The sequence below is a fragment of the Chlamydotis macqueenii genome, chromosome 9 (genome assembly GCF_036417535.1).
Source record: "Chlamydotis macqueenii isolate bChlMac1 chromosome 9, bChlMac1.mat, whole genome shotgun sequence".
NCBI lineage: Eukaryota > Metazoa > Chordata > Aves > Otidiformes > Otididae > Chlamydotis > Chlamydotis macqueenii.
In genome coordinates, this window is record NC_141564.1 from 22,001,522 (window position 1) to 22,021,706 (window position 20,185).

Below are 20,185 nucleotides of genomic sequence, written 5' to 3' on the forward strand. Positions count from 1 at the left end.
ATCTTCCGAAAGACTAAGGATACAATAGAGGTCAATTCTGAGTGATCCATGTTTACGCCACAGCCTCTTCACCCCAGTCAGGTGCTGTCTCTTCTCTAAAAAGAGGAGACTCCATGGCACCTTCCTACAACCCTTTCAAACCATAAAAAGACTCCAAAACATCCTTGTAGATAATTTATTTGGTATCATTTTTCACCAGACACTAGCATTTAATTATTCCATAAGATGTTTACCGCTTACTTGCATTAGTCTGTCACGGCACCGCACAATTAAAGTGGCCAGCAATGCGCAGAGAACTGTATTCCAGTGTTTTTCACAAGCATACACACAACTGGGTAACCCCTCAGTCACAATGGGGTTTATTTTATAGGACTGATCTAAGAGAGGACTCCTACCTCTGTAACTAACTGCGGTTTCTACCAACTCACGTGTGGGCTGTCATTCTTTGCTCAATAGTAATGATAGCTCTCCTGAATGTACAAAACTCCTTCGCTGTCGTATCCTTTCAGGAACATCTCTCATTGTGATCGATGCACGCAACGGGGAGCAAAAAGGGATCGCCAGACAGGAAACAAAGAAATAGATCTTACTGACAAGACCTGCCAGCTCCAACCGTTCTCAAACATGGCACCCGGCACAGACAACAGCACACCCATCCCACTCCCCTGCTGTGCCCACGCTGGTGTGTGCTCCATCAGCCGGAGGGCTCAGGGCTACGGCTCGTTTCAGGTATTATCTGATTTAATTATTACAAAGCCACCCTCCAAACGGAGCCATTTCATGCAAGCATGCTGCTCAAGCAGGAGGAGACAGTGCAAGGTAGATGATGCTCCTCTGCATCTTTGGGAGCTCACGTGGACTACAAGCTGAATTTAAAGCTAACACCTAGCAGAGTAACAAGTTCAAATTCCTCCTAATTAACAGCTCTTCAGGGACCACTTGCCGTGGGAGAAGTTTCTGTAAAAGCCAAGGATGATGCTAAAGCCTTGCGCAAAAGTAAAGGGGAAAAAGCCTTCCTTCTCTGCTGCCAGGTAACAATGTATTTTATTCTTACAAGGAAACATTATTTCCTCCAACATAAAAACAGGTTTAAAACAATTTACAATTCTTCACCATCCTACCTGCAGTGCTACATGAAAGCAAACAAAAGCAGCCCACTGGATGCTCCTTTAGAGCTGACTGGATCACACGCTGCTGCAGGTGACGGGCTCCTGCCAAGCATCACCGCGCTCTGAAGAAACTGTTTTTATCAGTCAGACTTTCAAATGGGCATTTATATTCATTGGACACCTCTCAAGATTAATTCCTCTCTGCATCAGTACAGTTGAGACACTGGGAGGTGTTTAGGCATTATTCATGGTGGTTTTATTACTTACAATTACAGCTTTTGGGCCAGATCTTCAGCTGGCATAAACTCAGCACAGTTCTATTTAAATTAAAGGAATCATGCTAATTTACACCAAATTATGATCTGCACTGAAGGTCTCTAAGGATTATCTACTTGATACATCGGTTGTTTTACCCAATTAAACTAGTTGAGAGTGTATCTTAGTAAATTAGGAGCCATCTATGATATTTATGCATTGAAGAGCTCAGACTGTTAGGCAATACTCACATATTGTCCTTCTTTCCTTCCCTTTTTTAATTGAATATATCTCATCACAGCTTTGGAGCTACATTATCAAATCTTCCCATAAAAAGTCTGCATGGGAAAGTATTTTTTGCTAAGCACTGACCATTTAATATTCATTTTTGCATTTCTTGCATGCTGAAAGCTCTCATTGAAGAAAATTTTAGGGAAGGGAAACATGGTGGATGAGCTCTTCTGCATTCTTATTTCATAATTACTGTGTCGCTACCAAGCTGACACCAAGCTGATGCCAAGCTCCTATCTTCTAATGCTCCAGACTATTACAGCCGTAAAATCCTGATCATCACGTTGCCTAAAAAACCTTGTTCTGCTCAGTTTTGCCTTTCCTAGACCCTTGATTTTGTAACCATATGTTTTATTCATAGGCACAGCGTGTTGGGTGCAGTATCTTTGTTTTGTATCTTCCAAAGGGTAAAGCACTATGACCATGAAACCTGGTATTAACTTTTATTGGCAGAGGGGCCAGGGTTCTGCTAAAATTTCAACAGTACAGCACTGATTTCGGTTGTTCTAAAATAACTTCAACAGCTTTGTTACATAATTTGCTCAGTTAGACTATAGGCACAGAATCTCTGTTAAAACAGTTTTTTGTATATACTTGTAGGTGTGAAGTAATCAGGAAAACAGCATTTTTCTTACTGTGATTCACAACCACGTTAAGATGAACCAGAATTAATTCTCATTAACGCAATGGAAAGATTCATCTCTCTTACCTTTTATTTCTGTCTTCTATCTGCAAGATATAGACCATGTCATCGGCAGCGTGAAGCTTGGAACTGCTGTCTCCCCATTTCAGCTTCAGGCTCTGAGGACCTGCTGCAGCACACTCTAACCGAGGAGGTAAGGGTGGTAATGGCCTGGTTTTGGCTTTAATAAAGTGGCTAAATGGTCCAGCTCCAATTTCATTGACAGCCTGGATCCTGATCCTGAAACGAACAACAAAAAGGTGAATGTTAAATAAAGGTGTAACTGCCATGAAACCCACCTCCATTTTGGTAAATACCTCTGAAGACCAAAGAATGGCATTATTTCACTGCGCGCAGCATCTCACATGCTATTTAAGCATGAAATTCTACTGGAAAGAGCTAACCGAGAAGGTTAAATCCACGAACCACCTACACGCCTTACACAAACTGGAAATATTTACCATCAGTGAATTATCTATTAGACCAAATACAAATTGGACTCAAGTCACTCTCAAGAGGCACAAAAGCTCTTGAGCCACCTGAATCACATTACAGACATTCAGAAGAAGAGAGCAGCAGATCACCTCACCTAGTTACAATTTCGAAATAATTTTAAGACTGATCCAGACTGATAAATTCTATTTCTTTCTTAAGATAGTGACTCTTTCCATCTGTTTGGTCACCCTCTCTTATCTGTCTGCATCTTTGTTTAATAATTTGCACAGTGAGAATCTGCTTACAGGAATGAGTGAAGAGCAGTAGTCTTTTACTATGGTAACATCAACAGCAACCTCACAACAACAATGTGAAATATTCACTTCGAAAGAGCTCTGAGGACTTTCGATATGAGATTCTGTGTAAATAGAAATATTGGTACAGAAGAGCCCGAAAGATTTCACAAATTTGTTAAATCGATATGAAAATAAGAGAAAGCAGGATGTGCAAACTAATCAGGTTTTTAGACAGATCAGCCTAGTTTAGATAGCTGGACAGATGCCATTTACTTTGGAAATCCTGCACATAGCAGCCTACTATTTTCTCATGGGAAAAGACTCTCTACAAGAAGTGTTGCTGCCTCTCAAAGCTATCAGCCACCAAGGAGCCAGAATTCCCAGGAAGGGTCCTATGGGGAGAAGAGCAGGACCTGGTGCACCCCTATGGCCACCTGCTTGAGAGAAAGCAGAAGATAAAGAACTGTCTTTAGCTGTCAGAGCTACTAACTTTAATCAAAGTACATAAAGTGATGTAAGTTCATATAAACAACATATGAAAAATTACTTTGCTTTGAACAGCAAGTTTTCAGCTCAATCATTAGAAAAAAGATTAGGTGGAGTTAAAAGGATAGGGGGAAACCCTCCAAATAAAAATATTATTAAAAAAACCCCCACAAAAATATTTTCTGCAGTTTCAAGAACAAAAAGGGTTAAATGATTAATAAATATATTGCAAAATAATAGAGCCTTATCTACTAATTAAGTAGCTAAAGTAACTGTACGCTGTAAGAACGCGCTGTGTTTACACAGTCATGTGTAAATGTGTGGTTAAACCTTTGCTTATTGATCTAGCCATTAGCAAGGGTAAAGTATTGCTTGGTGTGGAGCTGCATTTTCCTTTTAACTTTCCTTTCAGTTTCAGAAAATGCATCCTGACCACCATACACCACTACACAACGGTGATTTCATCCTCTTCCTCCGAAACGGTCGACAGTTGGAAGAAGGTTCTAGCAGGAGCCTGTTCTGCAACTGCTGCATACAAGCATTTGTCGTAGAAAGAACAAAAGGCTTTTCTAGTATCTTAAGAAATCCAATTAATATAGGCATTGATTTTATTTCATACTATGTTATTGGTTTACTTTGGGTTGAAAAGTCATTACATTAATATTCAATGGTCTTTCCAAGTTTTGGGGAAAAAAAAAAAAAAGTGAAAACTGCCTGAATTTTCACTGGATTCTGGCAAATAATCCATTAGCTCATAAGTAAACACATAAACAATAACAGCTACATTACAATATACTACTTTTTTTTTTTTTTGTCAACTGAGTACAGCAACATGCTGTAGAGCACATGGGCTTTTGTTTTGTTTGTTTTATTTTGTATTGTCCAAAGTCCCAGACCCAGCTCTTGCCTCCTGCTGAACCGCAGCAGCGTTTCCTCAATGGCCTTGGAAATGTTCACAGGGAAGGCGAGGAGAAGGGGAAAAAGAAAGTTGAGAAAGGAGGATGATCCAGAGGAGAAGGGAGAGCACGTGGTGGTGGGAGAACACCTTGTGCATCTTTGCTCCAGCTCAAGGGCTTCCCTGTGTCCCTGCCCCAGCCTGGGACACTCCCAGCTCCTCCAGCTGGGTGGCACAGCCACAGCAGGTAAGTTAACTTCCACAATTAAATGGAAACCAATTACTGTTCACAGAACTAATACTGGGAAAAATAAATTTCTGATTAACATCTTTATTTTTCTGTAAAAGCAGTAGACATGTAGAAATATTTGCAATAAAAACACTTCCTGAATTCCTTTCAGCGGTTTCACTACTGGTTTTTAAGCTAAAATACCCCAAGCATCATCTTGGAAAGGTGTTTTTAAAAGCTGACAGTCACAACTTGCTTTCAAGTTTTTTGAAATGGTAAAGACTATGTTTAGGGTTAGCACTGAACTCTGCAGACCCCGAACCAATAATATTTGTATTCATTCTCACATTTTCCCACTGCATCTTTTAAACATTTGGGGGGGGGGGAGGGGGAATCAGACTAGGCAAATTTAGAAACCATATCTTTAACAGACCATTCAGTCTTATAAGATTCTTGACCCAGGAAAATAAACAGACTAAACAGGATGCTATTTTCAGTTTGGTCACAAAATCTTTTGTATAGTACTCCAACAAACTGAAAAGTCACTTTTGAATTAATCTTCGAGTCTGACATGACAAGAGTTTGATTTGCTCGTTCCCAGAAGTGGAATGCTACCAGCTGCAATACACTCGCCTGCAGAAACCTGTGGGACTTAAAATGCCACGGACTTCAACAGGCAGGAGAAGCAGTATGCTCCACCATCATCATCATCACAGACTGTGACCACACGCAGCCTCCAGTACAAGCCAGTCTCACGGATCCCCGCTCAGACTGCACTTCTAGGGTTGGGGCAAGACTTAGTTTTATGCTCTGAAATATAAATTTTGTTGTACAGCCCACGGAAGCACTGCTAACTTGATCATCCTGGTGCACTCTCCTCTCTTCATCTTGGAAGATCTTTCCCTCAATACAGTTTAGAAACTCAGAATGTCTAGAATTTGTATCCCTAAATCAAATTTAAATTAGGTGTTATTATTGAAATTTAATAAGGCTACTATGTATTTCTGTAAACTATGCAACTTAAGAGGAAAATATCATTCTTAAAAATCTGAAGTTGTTTTGGAGTAAAGTACCGCAGCAGGGCACCATGATTAACTATGGAAAGCGTTGAGTAAAGCTTGGGAACAGAGCATAACAGAAAAATCAGTATTTCTATTACTGCTGAATACTTATTTACTGCAGAACATTTATTAACTCACTTCTAGTTCCATCAATTCACAGAAAATCAGTCCAAGTATTATTACCCTATCATCAGAGCTTCCAGAGCTTCACGACTATGTCAATAAAAAGGAAAGGCTGCAGAACTCTCAGATGTATTTCTACAGCTGCTCACCAGCAACGCCGTTTACATAGTGGTTTTATGAGGCATCTGCTTTTTGCAACAGGCGTGCTGGTCTGTGTCTGACACTGGAGAAGTCCTCTTGAAACCAGCCCTGTGCTGGCCACTGGCTGCACGGCAGAGGCATACCCTAGTTTCTCCTGCTGTGAATGTTTTTTGGGATGCAAATCCTTCTTGTGGCACGCTTGCTGGATTTGTTACTAAGACACAGAAACCGTCAAACCCATCAGCTTCGAGCCCAGAGCTTGCTCGGCGTATACTTGAGTTGCTCATGTATGGCCATTCCCGCACAGAAGCTGGAATCCAACAAGCTAGAATCACACCGCTACTCAAACAATGTTCCTTTCCAATTTTGGACTTGGTGGATTCATAATAAGAGATTTGCTTTCAAGTTCAGGTTCCCACAAACAAAAACATTGACAGTGAAATTCCAATGCAACTAAACGTCTAAGTCCTTTGCTGATTTACTTCAAATTCTGCTGAAACTTTGGCAAGAGAGTTCAGAGTCTCAAACCCAGCAGTGTTGGGCTTGTTTAGTCTAGGAAAAACAAGGCCTGGAAGCAAACACGGTCACGGCTTTTAAACACAGCGGAGAATAAACACTTGAGAGAGAAGATCTAGTTGAGTTAAACAAAGTTGACACAAAAAGAAAAACCACTGGTGAACAAATTTAAGGAATGAGATCACTGACGATCTGTAACACTTTGCTGATTAAAACAGAGAGGGCAAAAACCTCACCACTTTTAGTATACAGCTTGATAACGGTGTCTCTTACAGGTACCTTTACCAGGGCAGACATTCCCTGATGAAAGACAGGTGTCAAATAGGCTTGAAGAAGAAATATCAATGAAAGAGTTCGCGACTGACAGCAAAATCACTTCAACATGTCTATTTTTATTAGCAGAAAAATACTTCAAACTATAGATGGAGTGCTTTTGCAACTCAACTGCAGTCACTTGTCTTCCCTGAAGGCACAACATGCAAGATTTGGGGGTTTCTGTCTCTTGTTTTAATAATGGAAAGAGCTTTCATATATTATTACTTCTGATTAGTCATCCACTGGTTTGTGCTCTTCACAACTTTTTTTTTTTTTTCGGTAGGAACTCAGTCTTACAATAATACTTAGAACAGTTGCAGGCAATGCTTGTGCTTTAGCATTTGAGACAGAGACAAGCAGAGTCCTTGACTAAAAATACATGATCTAATATGGTGCTTTTTATAATATAACAAAATAGGAATGCAAAAAAAAATAAAATCCAGTATGATCTCAGTCTAACAACACTCTTCATGGCAGCAGGAGTAAGAGGACAAGACTGCAGTATGATTATAAAGAAGAGTAAGACCTTGCCCATTCTTTCATTCCATATCTCCATCTTGAGGCTTTGAAGAAAAGGACATTTCCCTAAAGGAAGATGTAGACAACCAAGAACAAGCTAAAAAAAAGAGACTGAAGAAGGAAGACTTCAGTGGAGAATTCAGATGGTCCGTTCTGGCTGGCTTGACATTGTGTTGCTCAAAGCTCTCATTTTGCTTTCACTGTTTTGACTCTTGAGTAGGCATATGAGGAGAAACTAGGGAGTACAAGACTGCCCAGAGATGATGCAGTTCCACAGGTGGGTAAGTCAGTCAATAGATAAACTCTTCTGCTTCTTATTCTTTTTATTACATTTTTGAACAGTCTTCAACCATTTGGGCTCCCTGGTCTGGCTTTGAGTAAGATCATACAGGAACCAGTGTTGATGCAAGGCAGAGAGCGAGAAAAATGGGAGAACACGGAGAAGGAGGGAGGTGAGAAGAATGAGAACAGCAACCTGAATTGGCTCAAAGCACTGTGCAGCTTTACTCACCTGCAGTATTCTCACAAACAGCTTAAACAAGCTTAGGCCAGCACGTCTGCTAGAAGAGGTGGCTCTATCCTCTTACACCCCTTCCTTTCTCTCTACTCATTTACAAGGTAAAAAATATGATTAGTTTTCAAGACGATCAGTTTTCCCAGGCTGGAATGGTGTGATACCACTTTGCTTGCACAAAGGAGGGAAGAACACAAGGAGGGAAGAGCAGGTTTCCTTAGACAGTAATGCTAGCTTAAACTGGCCACAAAACTAGGATCATCAATGAACAGCACAAGACAAGAAAAAGCTTATACTTCACCACTGCCTTTGCCAAGAAGGATCACAGCGTTACAAGCCACTCAAGAACTGGAGACAACAACGTAGTCACATTTCCTGGATTTAGACGAGTGATCTGGAACTGAGGGCTTCTGAATCACCAAACTCTGGGTTTGCCTTTTTTTTTTTTTCTTTTTCAGATTGTCAGAGGGATTTTTTTTTTTTTAAATCAATCTACTTTTTTATTTTTTACTACATGGTTTTAAAACCTAGATATTCCAGGCAAAGACGAGGAACCACTGTACTAGGCACTGTAGGCAATGTATGTTGCTTGCTTTAAATAACTTCCAGAACAGATATTTGTATACTTGCTACAAGAAGTTCTTTTTTTTTTTTGTGTACATGATAAAATTTGAAAAATAAACTTTTTATTTAAACTCTACAAGACCTGTGGGACTGTGAAAACAAAGAAAAAAAGAAAAAATGTAGTCAGTCTGTACTATGCCTAATTTTACAACTGCACAATCAGATTTCAGCTTTTATTAGAACAGTACTTAAAATAGAATTTCTTTTGTCACATCTTCAGCTGTATTGCTGTTCATTGCTTGCATGAAACCAATTTTATTTTTTTTTAAAAAAAACAGCAATTAGGGGAAAAAAAAAACAACATATAAACCTGAACATTAAAATAACAATAAAACTTTGGCAATGTCACTTAGAGATTTAGAATCTGAACCAATACAAATAAATTGTTTTTAAACTCAGAGTGTCTTTTACTTCATCTCCATATGCTAGAAATAAAAAACTAGCTGTACAAATAAAAGTTCATTGCATGCCAATTGCTATCCCCTCACAAGGATCAATACACTTAATAATATAAACCCCTGGAATGGTACCGGTAAGTGTCTGAAAAAACATGACGTGTTACATTCTAATTTCAGTTATTTCCCATTTTTTGAATTTATTTACCTGCCAGCATAACCTTACCTTACCTTACCAGAGCAACTTAAAAAGAAGGAGAGATCAGGGATAATGGAAGGAGAGGAGGAAGAGGAACAAGGAGCGGTGGGGGGAGCAGTATTTGAACATGAAATACCACAGTTCATCCCATAAAGAAGTCACTGCAGATTACTATGCTCCCTAGCTGTTAGAGTTTGTTGTTGTTCTTTGGGTTTTTTTTTTTTACTCATGCTACATGCCATAAACATTTCCCATATGAAATTAGGCTTTGTGATGTCATGTCGAGTGTTCTGCACCACACAAAAGCAATTGTACTCACCGGTATGAGGTTTCTGGAAGCAAATCACTGATAACGTAACTGGTAACGTTTCCGACTGGAATGCTGATGTCACCCAGGTCAATGTTGTACGATGTAATCTCAGCTCCGTTATTGCATGGCTCTTCCCAGTTCAGTACAAGGCACACAGAGGGGGAGAGCTGGTAGGCACCCACGTGCTCATCCTCCAGCACGGAGAGGGTAGAGACCGCATCAGGCACAGACGCAGGGATTCGGCAGGTTACCAGGTCACTGTAGGGTCCAGCTCCTGCCTGGTTAACAGCCTGTGTGTCAAAAAAAAAAAAAAAAAAATTGTTTACAGGGTAAATAAATGTTCTCTTCCACATATCTATCGAGTTCATAATAACGAACTGTGCAGGCTGGAGCTGTTGCATGGATTTCTCTGAGAATATGCACCATTGGCTTACTCTCTAAAGCATGATTCACACGCTCTACCTGCACTAGAGCACCTTGGGACACATCTGGTCCAACGTGCCACTCCAAGCAGGGTCAAAGCTGAATACAGACCAGCTGACTCAGGCTTTTGTCCAGTCAGGTCTTGAAAAAGTCCTTAAGATGGAGACCGGTCAGCCCCACTGGACCACGGTTACAATTCTTAACTGCCCGCAGAGTGATAACTTTTTTCTTTATATCTCATATGATACGTATGTCAGCCTCTGCTCGGAGCCAAACCGCACGCCGTACTGCAGCTTCTCATGAACAGCATGTCACGATCTGCCAGCTGGGTTCCTCCTGCTGCAAGCCCACCAGCTCCGCAGAGAGAGTACGATAGCATATTACGGTACAGTCTGAGCTATGGGAGGTCCCAAAGGTGCAGATCTTCAGAAGCAGCTTTTGACATTGGCCAGCACCATCCACGTTTCCTTTGCATTTGGAAACGCGCGCCGAGCCTTCCACCAGACTACAACGAGAAAACCCGAGCTCACAATGGACTATGATGGCAAGGAAAGGACAAGCCAAAAAATTGTTTGATTTCTTCTCTCTACTTAACTGTAGTGAATAACTTATTTCTGCTGTGCATAATACAACCAGAAAGCCACGGTCTGTTTTTCCAGGAGGCGTTTTGTTTGACTGAAGAAAGAGATAATAGAGTTAGATTTGCCAGCCTTTAAGAAGCCCTTCAAAACAAACCCTGCTCCAGGGACATCTTCTATTTAGTGAAGTGCTCCCAGAGCTGTTAGCAGCGAGCCTTGTTTTGCATTCTGCCAACGATACCATTCCTCTTGCCTCTAAACCAGTGTTTGGCAATCTGTATCTTGCTTCAAGCAATTTATTTTTAGTGGTGCTTTTAACTGCTTTATTGGACAATCTCATCATCATAACTGACGGGAATTTCATTCTTCTTTGCTTCCTAGATACTCCCCTCACCTCCCAAATTACACAATATTTCCCTCTGCAGAAGCCACAATTGCTTTCAGGAATATTCATTACAGGAAAAAAAGTTGAGCAACAGTAAAGACAAATTATCTGCCCTGCAGTTATATATGACCGATTCCCCAATTCTCTCTTCTTACCGAGTTACTGTAGACTGAGATAGCAATACTGTGTGTTTATTAGAAGGCAGAGTAAGTGTGGTTTGGGCAATCTTTATTTTTAAAAAGTAAAAGAAAGATTTTTCTGTTAAAGCTGCTAACAGATAAGAAAAACAGCTATTATTTGCTCCTTTTTAGTTAAAAAAAAGACTAAAATTTCTGAAACTTATTTAACTTTCCTTCTTTGTCTGCTATACATACTTTGTTCCTTTTTTTTTTGTTATTGTTTAAATGTTCCAGTGAATCTCACAACAAATTCTTTTCTATACAATACACAGACTGACTGTAGAGGATGAAGCCCTCTAGAAAGTAATGCATGGGTCATTGATGGACTTCAATAAAACATCTCAGTGCTGTTGTGCCTTTCATTTAACTTCTGCCTATGGAGTAAACTATATTGGCTGTGTTAAAAACCGAGTAGATTTGTGCAACATTTTTGTGGCAGGTATTTCAAAACAAACGCCCACTCAAAATCAAAGATGCTATATAGCTGGCTGTTTCCATTTTTAACATTAAGATCTCCTTGAGCTCTCCACCGCTCACCCAGAAGCGGTCTCCTCCCTGCCCAGTGGATGCCGAATGCTTTCCCTCTTGTGCAAACAAGAGGCACTTTCTGGCTCACGCTTCCAAGCCGCTCACACACGCTCTTTCAATCCGCCTCCCCCAGCAGTGCCAGTGTAACACAGACGGCCAGCTATGGCCAGGGTAAAAAATACAGTTGAGTGTACTTAGAGGTGTGGGGCCTTCGCTCCTTGGCTGCTGGCCAGCCGCTCGAAAGCTGCTTCATAGAAAAAAAAAGAAATTAAAAATAATTTCAATGTCCTGTTTAAAAAAAAAAAAAGCAAGAAGGAAACACTCCACAGAAGCACGTTGTCCTTTGATCAACGAAACGACCCTGGGTGGTCCACACGTTGCCAGCTGGGTGGGTACATGAACTTTTGGTCGGATTTACTGGTGGTATTCTGTCTTCACATACAAATAAATCTTGTGGAAGAGTCTCTTGGGCAAAAATATTTTTACTTCACTCCCATTTACTTAACTTTCCATTTAGTTTCCAGTGGACAAAACGGAGAAAAAGTGCTGTATTTTTATTTTCACATATATCTATATATGTATACACACGTAAAAGAAATATATATTAACTATAGCTTTTTACTGAAAATAATAGAAAATAAAGAGATCAAAGAAAAGGAAATAATATAGAGACTCTATATGAGATCCAGTCTTACAAAGCTAAGAGACAAAATGGTAAAGATGAGGACTCACTTTCTGGCAGCTACCATCTCCTCTGTACATAGGAATCTACTGGCTGATTTGCTTTATTTGATAAATGAAACAGACGTTGGAGTTTATTATTTAAGCTAGGGCAATCTTCAACATCCAGTTGGGAGGTAGATGTTGTTCACATCTTATTGCCAAGAAAAAAAATCTCTTTTTAAAAAAATTCTCTAAACTATTATTGTTTTGTTTTAATATTAGAGGGCAAGGTGGCTGTTAAAAGCTTTATTCACTGAAAATAAACCACATGATACATGAGAGCAATTTCTGAGAGCTAAAAGTTACACCAACTCCCTTGTTTATCACTTGGAATTGTGCAGAATCTAAACTGTTCAGTTACACAGTAACAGCCTGCATTATTTAGAATAAACGTACATTCCTTCTGACTTACAGAGCACACAACTTCATACCGGCCAACGATAAAAACAAAAACACAGTAGAAGGAAACTCTGTTTACACCTTAGATTGCAACGCATGCAAAACCCGTAACGTCCATACCTGTAGCCTGCAGCAGTAATGTGCTGCCGCTGCCAGGTCACTTATTTCAAAGCAGGTATCTGTGCCACTGTATGCAAGCTGTAGAGATTCCTCATCTTCTCCCCACTCTAATCGATATTCAGATATGTCAGCACCAGAACATTCCGGACTCTGCAACACAAATATTTATGGGGTTCAATTCAGAATGAAGCATTTCAGATCTCTGCGTTTCACTGGGTAAGGAGTGAAGTACATGGGGAAAAAAAGCTCCTTATTTTTAAATTAATAGGCTATTACTGCTGCAAATGGAAATGCGCTGCATTAGTGTTCCCTAATAGGTTACTGAAATGGGCCAATTCTGCACAAAAATTACCTGACAGAAATTCAGAGAAGTGAGAAAGTGTATGCAGCTACTTGGCTTTTTATCAGGACACTCAGGAATAAATTGTCTCTCCACTGGCCTGGCAGAAGCACAACCACGGAGAACACAAAAAAGCATCCACCTAGTCTAGTCGAGCGATCAAAACAGCTCTGGAAGAGCCAGCCTTCAGGCCTGAAGCAGTGACTCACGTTACTGAGAAAAGAACAACCTCAATGAGAGAGGAGCTCATCCGAGGTTTTCAGCGTAAGTCACCCATCACACTAATGGTCCCAGTACAGGACACGGGAGCGTGGACCTGGGTACATCAATGTCCACAGAAAAACTCCTATGAGCTCTGTATGTCCTCAGCAATCCCCTTATCATCCTGAATCTAGGGGAACACAGAACAAACACGTCAATTTGCTGGAGATAAGCTAATGCAGGCATAATGCCACAGTTTCCAAAACAAAATATTTCGTGTTTTTACCAGAACTACCTAGAGCTGTACTGTGTGGACTGAAGCGGCTCAGGGAATCCCTGCTCTACCTGCAGAAACACAGGCTAGGATATGGCCAAGACTTCATGATTACGGCACGCGAGGTGCGATTTCCAGTGAAAGGATCCGGGCCACAAAGACACCCTGCATGTGGACACGGGCTTCTCCAGCTCTGCCTCTGAGCTTCCAGCTATTTCAGTAGGAGCATTCAGAACTGCTAAGCCAGCATTTTAAAACAATGCGTAAAAAAGGCATCGTGGGCACCGCAGTGTGCTCTCTAGCCAGATTAAAAAAAAAAAAAAAAAAAAAAAAAAAAAAATCCACAGTTCTCTGCTGTTTTTTCTTGAGCCAGAAAACCATAGACTCTTTAAGAAAGCATAACCACTGCAAACCACATTACTCCTTCCACAGCTTCATTTTTAGCTAGGATAAACAAATATATTCTGCATATAAATACAGCGCCTACCAGAAACACTGCTGCATTTGCTCATGGTTGGGGAGAGCAAATATCTGTCCATACGCTCATTTAAAAGGCAACATTTAGAAGTTTAGTGTCACTTCTAGCTTAGCATCACAAAATGTTGAAAGAAATATTAACAAATACTCCCAAACTGCACAAAACACACCGGTTTCATTATAAAATTAAACTCAGATTATGTCTGTTATCTAGATATGTTGTTAGCACAATCAATTTATTTGAGCAACTTGTGAACGTTAATAACTTCTTCCTCAACAGCGGCATCCTTTTGTGGAGGGACCCGACAGATGTAGGGCTGGAATGGCTGCTAGGTTTTCAAAGAAAGTCTCTGCAGAATTACAGCCCCACTGCTCCATATCACATTGTTTATGACAAAATCCTTTCCTTTCTGTCTTAATTAAGTAACTTTTTTTTTCCTAATGACTCCCATCAACCCCTCATCATTTCAGCTAAGACTTGTTTTAAGAGTGCAATGTCTAAGATCCTGGAGAATGGAGAAGGAACACACACAAACTAAAATAAAACTAAATATTTGAGGAAGACACAAACAATTTTTGAGGAAAAAAAATCTACATTGTAAGCATTTCTGCAAAGTTAATTTCATATCAGAGACTCCAACTTCAGCCAAAATCAAATATTTGCCTTCACAATTCCACCCCGGGACACTCTGACACACTGAAAGCCTGCAGAGAGCACTTCTACCCGAGCAGCGCTCCATCATCTGACGCCAGCGTCGGAGGTCTCGCGTCTGAAGCTTGGTCCAGATGACTCATGATCAACTTTATGCAATTCTTTAAGGAGAGCAGTAGAAATTATTTTCTACAATAGAAGACTTTCTGCATACAGTTTTCTTGGACAAAAAAAATAAAATTCCAAACCAGTGAACAGCTCTCAAGCTAGCTTTCAAGTTTCGCGGTGACCATATCGGTTTGGATAAGCAAGATGGAAATTAAACAATCAGGGCATCTGACTGACTCACCTCCCAGCTTAGAAGTACACGTGTGTCGGACAGAAAGGAGAGGGAAGGTGCTCTGCACTGGCCAGGCGGTCCTGCTGCCATGGTGACTTCTGTAGCTTCCGAATACGGCCCATACTAGAGGGGAATAAGGTGTCTGCACATTAGTATATAAGAATACACCCATCTCATTGCATCTTTTTCAACGCAATCAACTTTCCCAAAGACAGACCAGATTTCTGACACCCAGCACCAAATACCGGAGTTCAGCAGGAGACCACGTAAATTACCATTGGTAAATTACCAAGGTTAAAATGTGAGGTATGCTCGGGTAGGAGCAGACAGCATCTACACCCTCCTGTGCGGTGGCGAGTGCCCGTGAAAGCATAAGCCACCTTCAGTTTACCCAAAAGTGAGAATGTGCACTCAGTAACAGAGTTTGTGTCCTTACCTTACCTCAACGTGTTGGCACGTGTGTGCCGTAGCCCGGCATAACTGGCTTCCTCTCGCGGATATACAGAGGAGCACAGCAACAGTAAAGCACGTACTGGAGTCCAAATCCAGCTTATTTTACATTAAATCTCCATCACATGTTCATTATAAAAGAACGGCATGTCCTTATGATGAAGCTCCTTATGATGGAGCCCCAGCGTGGTTTCAACGTGCAGGGGCATGCTGCACACACGCTTAGCGCCACAGGCAGCTAAGCCAACTGCTCAATTTTTGAGTCCTCAGCAGCAGAATCATTTCAATGCTTATTAGCAAATAAAAAGACAAATTTCCAGAGTCTGGAAAACTGGCTTCAGCCAGCGGTGCGAGGACAAGAAAGAGATAAGGATGGAAATGACCTTTCTGAGGCCACTTGAGTGGGATAAATGAAGTTTGTTCAGTATATCCCCAAGCTAATTAGAAATCATGCTCCAGAACAAAAGAACTTCACTGGAACCAATTAGAGGAAAAAGACTGATATTTACTTATTTTGGAATGCAATACTAACAAGCATAAAAAAAAAAAAGCCACTACAAAGGCTGAACAACATTGAAATTATGAACCCTGGGAAAACCTCTCAGAAGACGTGTCAGCATCTGAGCTGTTGAGGAAGGCTAATGCTGATCACTTGCTTTGAATTACTAAGGATGCACACTTCAAAACATCTCATTTATTGACATCCGCTATTTTCTTTACCCATGGGAGGAAGAAAGGTGTTTGCATCTGGTAAAGAACCCGCCCCCTTGCCATTTTGCATCTGGCAAACAAACCCAACCAAACCAAAACCGGCCCTCTCATTTAACAAAGGGTGAGACTAGAAATACTTTGCAACTTTAATCACTGTTTTGACAAGGAAAAAAAAAAACAACCCAATAGAAAAAAAAAGTCGAGGTATATATCCAAAGCTAAGAGGTAGGCAATTGTTTTCATTCCAGCAAGCAAATATCTCCATGTGTTTTTAATCCATTTTTCACAAAAATAAAACAGTGGATATTCTAAGACAAAACAGTTTAACAGTCTTGCATTTTTTTTAATATCTAAGTTAAGTTTTAACAGAGCTTCTCCCTGTAAATGAATAACCTTAAACCTTTATGTTACGTTCATTACCAAGATTTCCTGAGAACAAAGACATCAATATGCACGTGCTGTTGCTGGGACTGCCTTTACAAAAAAAAACATTAGAAAGATGCTGTCACAAAGGCAAACAGAACCAACTCAACAGGATCTTTGAACAGATCTCCGTGGACATCAGACAGAATTTGAGGTATTTGAGAGTCTTCCAAGGATATTATATAACAAAATAATAATCAAATCTATAAAGCATATACTTTTTTCAAATACAAAAATTCATTCAAATGCAAGCTTTCCTCAAAATATATCAATACCTGAGTGAAATTTCAGTGTCTGATTTACATGGTTAAGATTTAAATAAAAAAAAAAAAAAAAAAAAAAAAAAAAAAAAAAAAAATGCAGTGGAAGGGGAATAAATAGATTCCTCCTTGTAAGCAGATATGACTATTAGCAGGGATCTTGCACATTCTGGTGCAGTTGATTTTGGCCAGTCAAATCGTATTAGTACCCGAAATCTCCTTTAAAAGACTACCAGATTCAAAACTGCATCTCTTTCTCAGAAGTTCCTTTACGCATTTCTTGCTTTATTTCCTTTTGCCCATCTCCCCTTCTCCTTTCTGATTAGCAGCACTAACACCATCTCCTTCCAGTGTTGCTCATCTCAGGCACACTACCACCACCAATAAAAAGCCAACGCACTCTCTGGCACACCGCACGTACCCCGCCGTCGTTCAGAGCTCTCACTCTGAACCGATACGTTGCTCCAGGAAGGAGGTTGCTGACGGTGCACTCCAGATCAGGCCCATGATACACTTCAGAAACAACTTCTTCAGGTTCTGTCATTTCTACGCTGTACTCTGAGACAGGACAGCCACTTTCTGATGGAGGGACATCTAGGAAAACAAGATATAATTCATTAACAACATAAGGATACACGTCAGGAAGAATTATTTTTCACTTCACATACCACAGATATATATATACACACACACAGCGATGATTTTCCTCTTTGATAGACACCTTACCTGCAATATCTCAGCCAAGTGTATGATCAACATTTTTAAAGCAAATGAATAAAACCACTCTTAGCCCTAAACATTCCCTGGGTCAGACTGTCACATGGAAGAGCAGCTCCCTCAAGGCTATGACCCGTCACCCTGGGAAGCTGTGTTTGATGCCAGAAGGTGTCCAGTAACTTTTTTTTTTTAAGCGGAACACAGTGGCTTGCATCTTCTTCTGAGGATGAAAAAACCTACACAGCTTCTTTCCCTCAGCATCAAAGGTGGTGGCGTGTGCAAAAATAAAAAGGTCAGTCAGGCAGGAGAAAAGGTATAGAAAGCTGCACAAGGAATGAATACACCCTTTCTGTGACAGAGGGAAACAGAGAGAAACCCTGCGCTTCACTTGGAGTAACAGCTTTTTGGAAAACTGAATTTGTTTTCTGTGCCTGTATCTGGTTTGTTGTGGGCACCTTTTTCCCCCATGAAAACAATGTATTTTATAATATTTCCATGTTATATTACAAGCCAGAACCACAAAATCAGCCTGCCTGGGGTTCTGAAAAGCACTGCTCCACCGTAAGGGTACAGTTTTCCAGGAAACAACATGGTATCTTGGATGCACAGGTGCATTTTTATACCGGTGTTGAGATATATTTGTCAGTTAGAAGCGGCATTGCTCTAGAATTTAGGTTGATGAATGATGCCACAAGAAATCCTGGATGCTGCATGGTTATCATAATAAAAAAAAATATCTGTTGCATACTGGTATGTACCCTGTATTCTGAAAAACGTGCATTTTCTGACAGTTTAGTGTCATATCCATGGTCCAATTCCTTTGCAAAATTACAGGTGTCCAATGGATTGTGTGTGTTATATTGCAGATCAGTGTTTAAATACCACCCCAAATCCTCCAAATGTTCTAACTCAAATTTCTGAGATAAACTGGAGTTTCTGAGAGAAATTTGAGAAATTCTGAGATAAATTTTCTATAGTAGAATTAGCAAAATGCTTCTGCTAAGTCAATATTGCAAGGGGGGGGGGGGAGATATCTTTAATTACATGAGTTTTTTGCAATAAAAGGATAGATATTCTAACACAGCTGATACTTTATAGTCCTGACATACAGACAGGTCGTAACTAAAAGCAGAATGGGAGCACAGTATCAGGCCCAAGGGACAGCTGCAGGACAGCTAATTTCAGATACCCAATGCAGAGTCATAGCAGCCAATGAGAAGTTCCACTTCTGTCTCATACAGACTTTAATGGACTTTGCTTTGTACTTCCTAGTGAACAGAATATATTGTATCTTTCACAAAACCCAACAGAAATAAAAGCTAAGACAAGTTTAGCAACCAACCATCAAGATGAAAGCTATTCAGTAGTGCCACGCTCCAACAGCTTACCCCATTGCAGCTGTACTTCTTTGTGCTTCGGCTTCCCCAAAACTCTCGGTGGTCGGCAGTGACCTGGTGCAACACTCAGCGTACGGACAGGCAAACTTTCAGAACACTGGAAGAGAAAAGGAGCTGAAGTTAGCTCTCTGATTACCACCTGCAAAGCAAGGCAGGACTAGAAAGCGGCACAAGAAATTGTTTTCTACAACAACCACTTTATAGAAACTTATACAAATTACAAAGGATAGGAGATGCTATTACACATGTTACTTACAAACACAATTAATAGAGTTCTTTCATTAGCATACTCAAAATTGTACCACAGGAAACTCTGATGGCTAATGTGAGGTTCTTTATTTTAATTTTCCTTGTTTTAAAAATAATATCAAGGCCTAATCAATCATTAAAAAAAAAATCAAAGCAGGAGGAATAAAAATGTAGGTACTGAAATGATTTTAAAATCTAAGAAGGGAATGACAGGAATCATTGGTTTTAAAATAGAACCCCAAAATTTAAAGAAGAATTCAGCCACATGAAGGATAAAATTACCTGTTACAACAAACTACCCCTACTGCATCTTCACTCACCAGCTTTGGTCACTACAGGCTCACGTGCATGAGAATCTGTGGTCTTTCTCAAGCAAGCAGCCAGATCAGATACAGGACAGTCATTTCTAGCGCAAGTATAAACACCTATAGATTGGTTTTGAGGAAACCAAATTGCAATTTGCCTGAAAAATCCCAACAGGTACGCACAGAAGTCTTCTAAAATTCAGCAACTTGCAACATATAATAAACTGCATCCAGCGTAGCTTTACCGTACTACAGGAAAAACGTTCACCTTCTTTTTGAAGCAGAAATCTTTTACCAAAAATAGCAGCTAAATCTCTTGAAAATATAAAACTAATAGTCCTTACTGTTAAATAATACTTACCTGACTGTGTCCACCCGTGCTGATACAGCATGCCCGGAGTTTATACAAAGTGCCTGGTTTCAAGTGAGTACAGGTATATTCTGTAGCCGATCCACTATACGCCACTTCCCATTGATTTGCTAAAAAATGAGATACATATCCAAGTTTAGAGAAGTATAATGCAAGAAGTTTATGAGTGTCGAGGAGGAAAGAAAATCCTTAATATGATCTTCCAAAATTGATGTATTTCAGGAATGACATTGGTGTTAGTATTACTATGAATATTATTCCCACTTAAAGACATACATATACAAATATA

The 20,185-nt window shown here is 40.1% G+C and overlaps 1 protein-coding gene across 2 annotated transcripts in view; it reads right to left on the bottom strand.

Annotated features, from left to right (window-relative positions):
* FNDC3B (fibronectin type III domain containing 3B) overlaps window positions 1-20,185 on the bottom strand; it is a 192,319-nt gene that overhangs the window by 22,903 nt on the left and 149,231 nt on the right. For both annotated transcript variants that reach the window (XM_086754486.1, XM_086754487.1), the window contains 7 exons: window positions 19,888-20,006; window positions 18,964-19,069; window positions 17,280-17,452; window positions 15,024-15,137; window positions 12,731-12,880; window positions 9,405-9,685; window positions 2,365-2,577 (listed from right to left, as the gene is read on the bottom strand). In XM_086754486.1, the coding sequence (XP_086610612.1) occupies window positions 2,365-2,577; window positions 9,405-9,685; window positions 12,731-12,880; window positions 15,024-15,137; window positions 17,280-17,452; window positions 18,964-19,069; window positions 19,888-20,006 (1,156 nt within the window). The remainder of the gene's footprint in view (window positions 1-2,364; window positions 2,578-9,404; window positions 9,686-12,730; window positions 12,881-15,023; window positions 15,138-17,279; window positions 17,453-18,963; window positions 19,070-19,887; window positions 20,007-20,185) is intronic.